The sequence below is a fragment of the Lithobates pipiens genome, unplaced genomic scaffold (assembly GCF_037356315.1).
Source record: "Lithobates pipiens isolate NorthernLeopardFrog02 unplaced genomic scaffold, aLitPip1_a1.2 Scaffold_27, whole genome shotgun sequence".
In the NCBI taxonomy this organism is placed as follows: Eukaryota; Metazoa; Chordata; class Amphibia; order Anura; family Ranidae; genus Lithobates; species Lithobates pipiens.
The window spans coordinates 146,251,875-146,264,977 of NW_027507788.1; the positions used below are offsets into that span (position 1 = coordinate 146,251,875).

Here is a 13,103-nt window from a genome sequence, read left to right on the forward strand (position 1 = left end):
GACACTTCAACATTTTTTTTTGCTTCATAGTCTGACACTATCATATTTATCAGTATTGTGAAATTTGCCTTTAAGAAAAGTACTGTCCAATAAGTAACAGAGCTGATAAAATGGGTAATTGGAACATGATGTCAGGAACAAGGAAATGTTATTTTTCAATGAATGTAGAGTATGAAAATCACACATTTCTTAAAATAACCTCGGGAGATAGAAGAACAAATATATTTTATAGAATTCATCTATGAGACAATTATAAAATGTAAACAACTCTATAACCATGTTGCTGTTAGCATCAAACTGCACAGTAAAGAACAGTGGGGGCCAATTTACTAGAAATAGGGGTAAAACTGGAGGTGTTCCCCACAGCAACCAGCCAGACCTCAAAGATAAAGCTGATGTTTCAACTGTAAACACGGCAATATTAATCTCATGATCAAAGTGTATTAACTACTTGTTTGCAATGGAGCCTGCAGAGATTTGCACCTGTGATCTCTGTGTTGCAGTTGCAACGCACAGGCCCTTTAAACTCTTCCCCCAGCCTCAGGTTTGTACGGAGGTATGGAGCTAAGGCAGAAGTGCTGCTGAAGTACAGAGCAGTGATGGAGGTGGGATCGCCTGCACACTCTCTTACAGACCCACATGCAGTGGTGGCAGATGGGCTTCCTAGTAATGTTCAGAAACAGTGCGGAGGCATGAGTGATGCAGCTATGCAGGCAGAGCCACAATAAATTAAAAAGAGAAAAAGATTTCTCCTAGGGAGAAGCACCTCCACAAATTCAGGTACAGGAAAGGGGGGAGGAGATTTGAGTTTTAGCGATGCTGGTTTATGTTACATCCTAAACATTGGTGTAACCGTGAAACATGGTATAAAATGTGAGCTACGCCTTTAAACGAACCCACTGGCTTCTTTCTGTAGGACCCCACAGGTGTAGAAAGTCTGCTGGATCATTCAGCCTGTCAGCAACCACCCAAGTATAACATTTTAAAGCTAAATGCTAAGGTATTCATCAAAAATATTAAACTTGTTTTTAAATACAGCATTGTAAATGTACTAAAATCTAACTTATATCTTACAGTATTTTCCTGCACAACAGGACTCAGGAAGAGAAAAGGGTTTTGCAAAGTGCTCTCACTCCAGTACCATGAACTTGCAGACAGGAGCAGAGAGATGGCCTTGTCACCATTCCTCTGCTTCTTCATAATGCAATCAACAGGTTGGGGTGGGGTGGTGACAAAGCTAGGTTGACTGCAGTCGAGAAAAGTGAGATCACCAACCTGACTGTTCTGTCTGGCAGGAAAGAGTTAACTGGATCTCAAGATTAGTAGAACTACAAAACTTTTGGCAGTTTACATATATGTATTTCAACTGTGTATGTAGCCATTTGTCTGTCTGGAGCGTAGCTTTCAGTTTATTTTTCACATCTACTCTAGGGAAAAAGGTAGCATCTGATTGGTTGCTGCAGGAATCAGATTTTCCCCGCCCAAACCCCCCCCCCCCCCCCCCCGCGCTTTCCTTCAGGTTTTTTTTTTTTTTTTTCATAAATCAGGCCCTATAGATTGCAGGCAGCAAAAAGTTCTTTTCATTTTAAAGTTTCATTATAAAGAAACACATATTAAACTTCTGTCTTAAAATTTTAAGAGAGAATGCTAGGTTTGATAAATATCAGAAGCTGGTTGTCAGTCGACCAGAAACTTGCAGCTGGTAGCTCATAAAAACACGTCTGACTGATTTGGTCTTTTGTCCATAAGAAGGGCCAGGAGAAAAGATCACTGTAAATGGAAACTGCTGAGGGCCCTGTTGACTTGAGTCTCTGAGTCATGGCCAAGGCTAGAACTCCTCCTCTTCCTCTTCGACTGTGAAATGGTTCTGTTTCTTGCGAACGTTCCAGTGCAAACACTCAGCCAAACTGTCAAACCAGTCATTAACTGGATCCCGGAAGCAGATGGAAGGGACGGGGTAACAAGAGGTAGTGATGCTAATACTGTAATGACAAGAATAAATGTTAGCCAGTAAGCCTGAATAGGGTGCTATAAACAAAGCCCTAAAGCGAACGTGTTTTGCTTATCAAAGTCTCCCCAGCAGTATATTTCACTCCTTCACTCACTTACCACTCTGTCCAGCCAATGGGAGCAAAGAAAACACCCAGTACTTCCAAGAGAGGAATAGGCGACACTCACCACACCAGTGCATTAGGCTGTAGATTAAGGTGACCGTAATGTGGCTGGAGCGCAGCTCCAGCCACACCCCCCTTTGACCTGCTGTGACCGAGCCCCATTGAGCATGGAGCGAAACATGTTAGGGCGGTGTGGCTGGAGTGGCGCTGGTTGAGGCCACATTCATCTGCACACTAATGCACTGGGTTTTTGAGGGGCACCTTTCTTTCTCTTTGAGAATGCTCCTCTAACTCTAAATGGTGCACTGGCGCTAGTTTCCCTCAGGGCAACTGGCAAGCAGATCTTTGTCTTAGCTTAGAGTGGCACTGCAAGTTTCATTTGAATCCAGTACTTCCAGATAGAGAGAAGCATGCGACTTTTCCCCTTCTCCCATGTGACAGTGCTGGTGCTGGTGCTGGTGCTTGGCCCAGTATTCTTAGATAGGGCAAAGATTCATTCCTCAGTATTGTCTAAGTTCTGAGTAAGTTTCCTTATACAAGTATCTGTCCTCACTTCCAGCAGTTCAAAGAGTAGTAGGGTAGGTGAGTGTTAAGAAAGGTGAGTATGTGGTGTTGTGAAGGGGGACATTAAAATCCTACCATAAATTTGAATATATAATAGAACACAGTGCTTGCCCAACTACCACCCTTTTGTTTTCCTGAAACCAAATTTTACAAAAAAATTTGTGTATAGCCAAAACGCTTTTTGTTTCGGTTTGGATAGAGTAGTGATGGTTTAAAACCACTGCCAGTCTGTGCACCCTGGAGGAACTTTTCTTCACTTTTTGTCCAGAGATGCAACAGGATGTTTAAGAAAATCTCCTTTGGCAAGTCCCTTATCTCTTGTTCTGAGGACAATTCTAAAATTTGGGATTTCCCCTCACTTTCTCGAGAACGGTCACCATTATAAAGGATGAATAACTCCAAAGAGAACACAAACAGCAGTAACAATGTGAAAGAAAGTCTAACCCTTCCCATTCTATCCAACATTTAAAAAAAAGGTATTGGCTATACATACACTACGTAGAATTGTGTTCTGAGGCACCCAGTAAAGGAAGTCAGTGGAACACAGTCCTCTGAGAGGGCACAGATTTCCCTAGAACGTTACCCTGCCACTTTGAGTATTCATGAACACCTGATGAAGTGGTGACAAGTAAGACCATTAAATTCATTATAACTGTGTCGACGAGGTGCTCTGTTCTGCATTTGAGATATGGTTATTCCATATATCTCTGTAAGACATTGATGGTAAGATATATGAACTTTAGCTCCTAACAATGGAACAACATAGATTGTAAGACCCTAAGGCGGTGGGGGTCATTGCTGGAACTATGGCGGACAGTCTTCAAAAGGTATATAAAAGCTAAATTGCACCTTTAACAGAAAAATCTTCTTAGAAGACAGGATTCTTAAAGAAAAGGTGTACTTGCACCTTAACCACTTTCAGACCGGACCAATTTGCTGGTCAAAGACCAGACCACTTTTTGCGATTCGGCACTGCGTCGCTTTAACTGACAATTGCGCGGTCGTGCGACGTGGCTCCCAAACAAAATTAACGTCCTTTTTTTCCCACAAATAGAGCTTTCTTTTGGTGGTATTTGATCACCCCTGCGGTTTTTATTTTTTGCGCTATAAACAAAAATAGAGCGATAATTTTGAAAAAAACGCATTATTTTTTACTTTTTGTAATAATAAATATCCCCCAAAAATATATAAAAAAACATTTTTTTCCCTCAGTTTAGGCCGATACGTATTCTTCTACATATTTTTGGTTAAAAAAATCGCAATAAGCGATTATTGATTGGTTTGCGCAAAAGTTATAGCGTTTACAAAATAGGGATAGTTTTATAGCATTTTTATTAATAATTTTTTATTATTTTTTTTTTTACTAGTAATGGCGGCGATCTGCGATTTTTATTGTGACTGCGACATTGTGGGGGACCCATCGGACATTTTTGGGACCATTGTCATTTATACAGTAATCACTGCTATATAAATGCAGTGATTCCTGTGTAAATGACACTGGCAGTGAAAGGGTTAACCAGTGGGTGGCAGTGTAGGGGTTAAGTGTTCCTAGGGGTGTGTTACTAACTGTGGGGGGGTTGGGCTTTCATTTAGTGTACACTGATCTCTGCTCCAATCACATGGAGCAGAGATCAGCGTCACTAGTTGCTAGGCAGAATGGAAAAATGTTGTTTATACAGCATTTCCTCCATTCGGCCGCTCCGTGAGACGATCGCGGGGATGCCCGCGGCGATCAAGTCCGCGGGTCCCGCGACCGGACTCACGGGGGTCCCGACCAGCGTGGGAGCGCGCCGCCGGCGGCGCGCTCCCGATGGCACGGTGGCAACGAATATTGGACATACATGTACGCCAATATGCCTGCCCGTGCCATTCTGTCGACGTACATCGTCGTGCGCTGGTCGGGAAGTGGTTAAAGAGAACAGACTAAAACTACAACATTAACATAACAATTTTCACACAATATAATTAAATCTCAGTGGTCAGGTTACACAAAATGCTAAAATCAACAGCTTGTATTCTTCGCTGGAGGTCAACAATGGCAACGCACACACCTCTCTCAGTAAGTTACTGTTATATAGCTGCCCATTCTCACTATGCTGGGTCTCACCTGTCTCCATGGCAAACCTCCTGCCTCTTTCTCCCATCAAACGAAACCCAAGCAGTGTTTCGTGCATTGGGGGATAGCATGATCTGAAATGAAAAAAAATGTAATATTTGAAATAACTGATTTATGAAAAAATACAATTACTCAAAATAAAATATTGCTATTCGCCGATACATAACAATTCTGTTTAACATACACATATACCACATTTGTAGATGGTATAGGCATACAAATCATTGAGACTCAAGACTATTTTAGTTACAGAAGCAGTATGGTGGGCCAACTTACTTCTTGCAAAATTGGATTGTGTGTAAATGGTGAGTTGGCTCTGCAACTATTTCTTGTTCAGATTCTTTCCATCCTTGACTTTTCATGCTAGAAGAGGGGTGCATCCCACTCATCCTATTCCATTCTCGGGAATATAAATTGCTTACAAGGAATGAGATGGCCCCAAAATAACTGTGGCAGGTGAGAGGAACTGGGAACTCAAGGGCAAAGATGTCCCCAGCAGTCTGTTAGGAGATTTAAAGTGGTTCTAAAGTCAAAAGGTTTTTTTACCTTAATGCATTTTGTGCATTAAAGTAAAAAAACAAAAAAAAAAAACTTCTAGTTGCTATTCCCCCCCTTTCCCTAAATACTTACCGAGTCCTACATCAATCCAGCACTGTGCCTGTCTGCATGTCTCTCTCACAAGCTTGGCTGGGAGCAGTGATAGCCATTGGCTACTGCAAGTCAAAAGTGAGGGCAGAGCCGAGTCACGGTGTGTGTCTATGGAAGCATATGGCCCGGTTCAATAGCGCGCCTGCATGGGTGCTCCATAGGAAGTGGGAGATTTGGAGGTCGAGATGGTTCAGGGAGTTCTGTACAATTTTGTTGCACAGAGAAGGCAAGTATAACATCTTTTTTATTGTAGGCAAAAAAAATGCTGACTTTACAACCTCTTTGAACCTCTATCCTCTAGCACAGAGATATGCAATTAGCAGACCTCCAGCTGTTGCAGAACTACAAATCCCATGAGGCATAGCAAGACTAACAGCCACAAGCATGACACCCAAAGGCAGAGGCATGATGGGACTTGTAGTTTTGCAACAGCTGGAGGTCCGCTAATTGCGGATCCCTGCTGTAGCAAAAACTGAAAATATTCACTTTGGTTAGACTGACTCATTAAGGCCCCTTTCACTCGGGGAGGATCCGCTCAACGGGGAACGCTCCGTTGATCCTCGCTGAGCAGATGACAGATCCGTCTCTGCTCAGTTTACAGGGACAGACCTGTCAGAGCCCTGCTGTTCTCTATGGGGAGATCGGATGATGCTGTCCGTTTTTATCCGATCTGAAGGACGGATGGTGAACATATCGGCATCCATCTGTTTTGAGCATATCTTGTCGGATCAGATGGCAGGCGTGAGTCAGCGGACACATCTCCACTGACATCCACCTGCCAATACAAGTCAATGGGTGGCCCGCTTAGATCCACCTGAAAAACAGACAGGTGGATCTTTGTGGGCCGATCGTGTGAAAGGGGCCTAAGGGTTGAATCCTGTAATCTTCTATACTATATAAAGAATACAGTTAATGTATGACAGTGTAGTTGATGAAAGATGTGATTAAGCACTGCCCTTGTGTACACAGGACTATGTTGATGGTTGCAAATGCACAAATGCTCACACCACAGGCCAGTGCCAAAAGGAACACAAAATAAAAAGAGCTGGCATGGTTTACATTTTAAGTAACTAGTTAAACTTAAATTGGCAACCTGGAGACTCTATTAGTATGCACATATTTAATGTATATACCCATTCTGGAAACCTAGGGTAAAATAGTTTGCCACTGTTGTAAACACTTATTATTTATTTATTTTTTTAACAGCACTGTGGCAAAAACTGACTAAGAAGATTTGCATGTGCTCAGTATTTGTATTATTATATAATGATGCATTTGCCATACTTTAAAAAAAAAAAGCACATAAGGACAATACTCAGCCTATAGCTGCTGCATACAGACAAAAGTAGTGATAGCATGACAGAGTTATCTACATGTTACTAATTTAAGCCTGATTGAAACTTCAATTTAATCAGATTTCTACAAGATTTTTTTTTTTTTTTTTTAACACGCGTTATAACGACTTGCTGACCGCATAACTGGGAAAATATGTCAGTTTGATGTGTAATACCAGAGCTATGGCTGTAGGTAAATGCCATAACCCCGTATTAAAATTCTCCTCAGGCACTGTTCTTTCAGCAAAAAGTTGCAGATTAGCCGCTGTATCACTTATAGCCCTTGTACACACGATCGGAGATTCCGACGGAATGTGTCCGATCGGAGCGTTTTGTCGGATATTCCGACTGTGTGTGGTATGCATCGGACTGTTTCCGTCGGAATATCCGTCGGACCAAATTTTCTAACTTGCCGGAAATATTTTCCGACAAAATACTCCGATCATGTGTAGAGAATTCCGATCGGACAAAGTGCCACGCATGCTCAGATCAAATTCCTACATCAAAGCTATTGGCTACTAGCCTGAACATAGTCCCGTCGTAACAAAATCGCGTCATCACATCGGATTTTCAGACAACTTCGTCCGACCGTGTGTATACAACAGTTTCGGACAAAAAAAATTTGGTTGTCGGAATCTCCGACCGTGTGTACAAGGACTGCAAAACAAAAAGAAAACACCGCGCTATTTCAAACAAAAACAAGTGAAAGGAAGAAGTGATAAAACTATAAAATTTCTGTGAAAAACACAGCCCAGCTGCTAGCACACAAACAAACCAAGTTCACATAACATAAATACAATTAGTGCTGCGCTTAAAGGCACCTATTTGAATAGGTGAAAGAAGTGAATAATGTGCATAACTGACAATACAAGCAAGTGAATACAAAAGTTCATGAAATATTTGAGAACAGTCCCAAAATTATTCACTCTGGTGCGTCCAAAGCTAAATTACAAGTCCACAGATGGCATTCAAGGTGAATTATCCTGCTACGTTCTCAGCCCTCGGCAACTCTTGAAATTGGATTGTAAGCAAGTAGAAAGAATAAGTACCCTTACCGGATGGGTTGGACACATCCACCTTATAGTAGTGTGTCTTGCGAGCTTATGGGGGGGCTCCAGCCACTCACCCCAATACACCGACCCGATGTTGTTTTCCTCTCAGGGTTCCTTGCGGTCTCCAGATAGAAAAGGTGAGTGGGATTTCTGTGCCATACACTGCGATCGAACTTGATGCCAGACGTCTCGTAAGAGTTCACCATAAAAGGAATAGAGCATAAAAAACGCTTCGCATGGTGAAATACAACCAATGATGGTTTATTGAAAAAAGTTTTCGATGAACAGAACTAAAAATATAAAATCACGTGATACATAAAAAATAGCAATGTGGGGAGCAGACAACTGCTAGCCCTACGCGTTCCGACCTCAAAGTCTTCAACAGGGGCATGTCTTGCCCCTGTTGCAGACTTTGAGGTCGAAACGCGTAGGGCTAGCAGTTGTCTGCTCCCCACATTGCTATTTTTTATGTATCACGTGATTTTATATTTTTAGTTCTGTTCATCGAAAACTTTTTTCAATAAACCATCATTGGTTGTATTTCACCATGCGAAGCGTTTTTTATGCTCTATTCCTTTTATGGTGAACTCTTACGAGACGTCTGGCATCAAGTTCGATCGCAGTGTATGGCACAGAAATCCCACTCACCTTTTCTATCTGGAGACCGCAAGGAACCCTGAGAGGAAAACAACATCGGGTCGGTGTATTGGGGTGAGTGGCTGGAGCCCCCCCATAAGCTCGCAAGACACACTACTATAAGGTGGATGTGTCCAACCCATCCGGTAAGGGTACTTATTCTTTCTACTTGCTTACAATCCAATTCCAAGAGTTGCCGAGGGCTGAGAACGTAACAGGATAATTCACCTTGAATGCCATCTGTGGACTTGTAATTTAGCTTTGGACGCACCAGAGTGAATAATTTTGGGACTGTTCTCAAATATTTCATGAACCTTTGTATTCACTTGCTTGTATTGTCAGTTATGCACATTATTCACTTCTTTCACCTATTCAAATAGGTGCCTTTAAGCGCAGCACTAATTGTATTTTCGTGTGTACAAGGGCTTAGAAGTAGTGGGAAGGGTTCCCCCCCCACAGCTCTGTGGTGGTTCTCGGGTTTACCAGGCTCATCGGGAGGCCCGAAAACTGATATGGCTGTTATGGCAGCTGGCCAGAAATAAGCAGAGGAAGGTAAGAGATAAGCAGATGGTCTCTGCTCATCTCTATGGCCTAGGAGGACCGGAGCGATGTCATGGTGCTTCCTCCGATTCACAGCCGATGTTAAGAAGGCCAAAAAAATTAAAATTCAAAAAATGTTTGGGGGTTTCAAGTAGTTTTCTAGAAAACATTTTTTTTAACAAAAAGTGTCAGAATAAGCCCGGTCCTTCACTACATCCCGCCCCACCTATAGTAGAGTGAGGGCCGGGCGGTGGCTTATTTATCCTGACTGCGCGTCATATGACATCCAGCAGGATAAGAGGAGAGCCAGACAGCGGGGGGGGGGCCACCTGCGCTGATAATCAGTGTATTGCTCATCAGTGCAGCCCCATCAGCAGTGCCCACAAAGATGCCCACCAGAGATGCCAATCAGTAATGCATTATCCTTGCTGAGCAAAGTGGAGTCCGTGGACAGACAAGTCGTGTGAGGGGGCCTAATAGAAAACAAAGAAAAACTTTTTTTTTTTTTTCACATCTTTGGTCTTTTTTTATTTGTTCAGCAAAAAATAGCAGTGCTGATCAAATACCACCAAAAGAAAGCTCTATTTGTGGGAAAGAAAATGATAAAAGTTTCATATGGGTACAGTGTTGCATGACTGCACAATTGTCCAAGAGCGACAGCACTGAAAGCTGAAAATTGGCCTGGGCAGGAAGGGGGTGAAAGTGCCTGTATTGAAGTGGTTAAAGTGGAGTTTCACCCATTTAAAAGTCGTCGGCTACAAAAAGTGTAGCTGCTGACTTTTAATAAACAGACACTCATCGGTCCAGTGATGCGGCCTCCCGAAGCCTCACTTCTCTACCTCTCCTCAACGCTGGCATTGCAAATGTGGGTGCACAGCTGTGGCTTCACAGATGGGTGTGCACTGCGAATGCGCGAGCCACGCTGCACATTGTGAATGGCCAGGCAACCTTCTGGGACCTGTGATGTGTCCCAGAAGATTGTAGGGAGGGAGGGGGAGGGGTGAACTTCCGCTCTGCATCGCGGCGCCAGGAGAGGAAGTGGGAGCTGGATACCTGTGAAAAGTAGGTACCCCCCCACTCCAAAAAAAAATTTACATGCCAAATGTGGCATGTCAGGGGGTCACAAGTACTTAAAGTGAAAGTTCAATTTTTTGGTGGAACGCTGCTTTAATTGGATAATCTGCATTTTTGCTAGAAAAACAAACAAACATGAAACCAACAAATAATATATTTCCTGAAAACAAAGCCTATGCAGAAAAAAACGTTGCCAGCTGTAAGTCATGTGATATTTGCGCAACGGTTTGTCAAACCCATATTTTCAGTAATAAACTAAAAAGACTTTGAGTCCACATAAACATAATACCCATTTTTTGTTGTAAAATATAAAAGAAAGGGTTGCTTCTATTAATAAGATGCCAAACATTTCAAGCCCTAAAATTGTGCATGGTTGTGAAAGGCAAAAAAAGAACATTACCAAAAACTGCCCATTAGCACTGCTTGAAAAGCCATTACAGGTTATCATTCTAGAGGGAAAGGTAAATGATGGCCCTAGAATTACTGTTCTTGCTCTGATGTTCAAAGCGTGTGGTGCAATCACTGATTGCATAAATGTTTGCATTTGTGAGTGCGCACAGTGCGACTGGGTTTGTTTTTCAGATTTTTTTTTTATTATTCTTTTTACTTATTTTATTAATTTTAATGTATACTATGTTGCAATCTGAGTTGTAAGAGATTGTATGGCTTTAGATATTTTCGTTTGGGTAGTATCGGAGATTTTTGTGAAGGTTCTTCAGGGTCTGTTCAAAGTCCAGTTTTCTGAGGTTCCCTTCTCTGGACCTCTCTCTTTCTGGAAGCAGTTTAGGGGTGTTAAAGAGAGGTTGAGAGAGAGGGGGTGGGGGATTGGCAAGACCTCAACATCGCCATCCTGAGGCAACTGGAGAAAAAACGTGTTTTTTTGGGAAAAGCCGTGATTTTGTTGCTTCCTCATAGAAGTCTAGCTGTGCCATCAGGGTTGTTGGTCTTTGAGCATGTACGTCACTCTCCCCTCCCCCTGGAGTTTGCACCACTTTTATTTTGTTTTTTATGCACTTGGAATGTATTTAGCCGATTTAAACTGAAAGCTAAACTGGACACAGAACATTGTTTAAAAAACATTTTGGGATAATATCAGACAAGTTGTATTGCTGTGTAGCTCCAAAGTCACTCGAAAAGGCTTCTGGGTGGTGCTATCCTCTTGTTGTCCTGCCATACTATCATCAACGCTTACAGAAAAAGTAACAGAGATAAAAAAAAAAAAAAAGAAAAACTTACTTTAAGTTCCACTCCTGCGGGGACCACAATTGGCCGGAAGGAAAGAGAGTGGGGACAGATTGGGGTGATCATAATGGCAGGTACATTAGGGTGAATCATGGAGGCTCCAGCTGCGGCTGCATAAGCGGTGCTGCCTGTTGGCGTAGACACAATGACCCCTGCAGAAGATAGACCACAAACAGTGATTATAGCAATTATTACACAGTTCATTGTTCCCCACTTTCCCACTTTGTATACTTATTTAGCGTTAATGCACCGAAGTTAAAGGATCAATGAACAGCAAGTTCAATTGTTGCATTTAGCCATCTCCACACAAACCGTGTCAATTCTGTTCATCTACATGAGAAGTCTAGAGGAGCACAAGCATAGTAACATACCATCTCCCTGAACTGTAGTGATGAGGTGCCCATCCAGGAAGACGTCGACATTGGAGAGATAAGAAGAAGGACCTCTGTCCACTACTACTTCATTCAACACCTGAAATGTACACATTACACATCGTGTGACCATGTTAGACCTATTTCTTTATAATTTTACAAATTATATAATACAATTTAAATATTAAAGTATATTTAAAACCAAACAATTAAGGCCTGGTTCAGGATAGTGAGACTTCCAATGGCACTTGAGTTGTACAGAATCACATGACAAGGGAAATCTTGTTGTGCCCTTTCTAATCAATGCGACTCAGAATGGTGCAATTTTGAAAAAGGTTGTTGCACTACTTTGGTGCAATTTAGTGTGATTTAGCCCCATAGAACATGCAAAGGGTGCAATGTTGCACCACATAATCACATTATAATAGGGCTTGCTTGTAAGTAAAATGAATATCTCCTAAACATGCACAGTTTAGGAGAGATTCACCCTGTATGCAGCCGGTGATGTCACCGGCGCATGCGCTCTGAAGGTCCAGCATACCGTGTTAGACCTTCAGAGCTTTGTGCCAGAATCAAGGGCCCCCGCACGCAAGCACAGGAGTGATGTCATTGCAGCTCGGTCCACTCACAGCACCAAAGCCCTCGAACTCAGAAGACCAGGGGAAGACTTCAGCCCTCTTAGCACACCACTGGAGGGCTTCGTTCTAAGGTTAGCAGTTCATTAACTGAACAAGGAGAACTCGCCGCTCCAGGTGAGAAAGAGAAGCCCGATAGATCCAGTGGGTGCCCACCCTGGATCGCCTCTGTGTACAACAGAAATACAAGAAATGGCCACACACCACTATGATGATCCAAGATCCTTTATTAGGACATCCCAAAAGATACTACAGGAACAGAATTCCTGGTAGACATGTTTCACACACTTCAGGTGCGCTTAATCATTAAGCTTACTAACATATTATTCCATTATCTTACAGGTAACTCTGCTACAGTTTACTACCGCTTTAATGTCTAGCTTTTAAAGAGGAAGTAAAGGGAAAAAAAAAAAAAAAAAAACACACCCTGCAAGGCAAAGGCATAATGAGCTAGTATGCATAGCATACTAGCTCATTATGAATAACTTACCTGAGAACGAAGCCCCTGAAGCGGCCCTCCGTCTTCCTCTTCGCCGCTGCCATGGATCCCGGAGCGACTTACGGGTCTCGCGGCTCCGGCGCTGTGATTCGCTGGAGCCGCGAAGACATCACTCCCGCGCATGCACACGGGAGCCGACTCTGGCAGCATATCGCCGCGATCTGCGGCCTGCCCAGTGCGCCTGCGGTGGCTGTCTTTGGGTAAATATCTCCCAAACCGTATAGGTTTAGGAGATATTTCTTGGACCTACAGGTAAGCCTTAATCTAGGCTTACCTGT

The 13,103-nt window shown here is 42.7% G+C and overlaps 1 protein-coding gene across 6 annotated transcripts in view; it reads right to left on the reverse strand.

The window, feature by feature from the left end:
- Window positions 1-208: 208 nt before the first annotated feature.
- Window positions 209-13,103, reverse strand: part of NADK (NAD kinase) — a 158,826-nt gene continuing 145,931 nt past the window's right edge. For all 6 annotated transcript variants that reach the window (XM_077457630.1, XM_077457633.1, XM_077457631.1 and 3 more), the window contains 4 exons: window positions 11,692-11,791; window positions 11,315-11,472; window positions 4,786-4,868; window positions 209-1,982 (listed from right to left, as the gene is read on the reverse strand). In XM_077457630.1, the coding sequence (XP_077313756.1) occupies window positions 1,829-1,982; window positions 4,786-4,868; window positions 11,315-11,472; window positions 11,692-11,791 (495 nt within the window). In that variant the 3' untranslated portion in view covers window positions 209-1,828. The remainder of the gene's footprint in view (window positions 1,983-4,785; window positions 4,869-11,314; window positions 11,473-11,691; window positions 11,792-13,103) is intronic.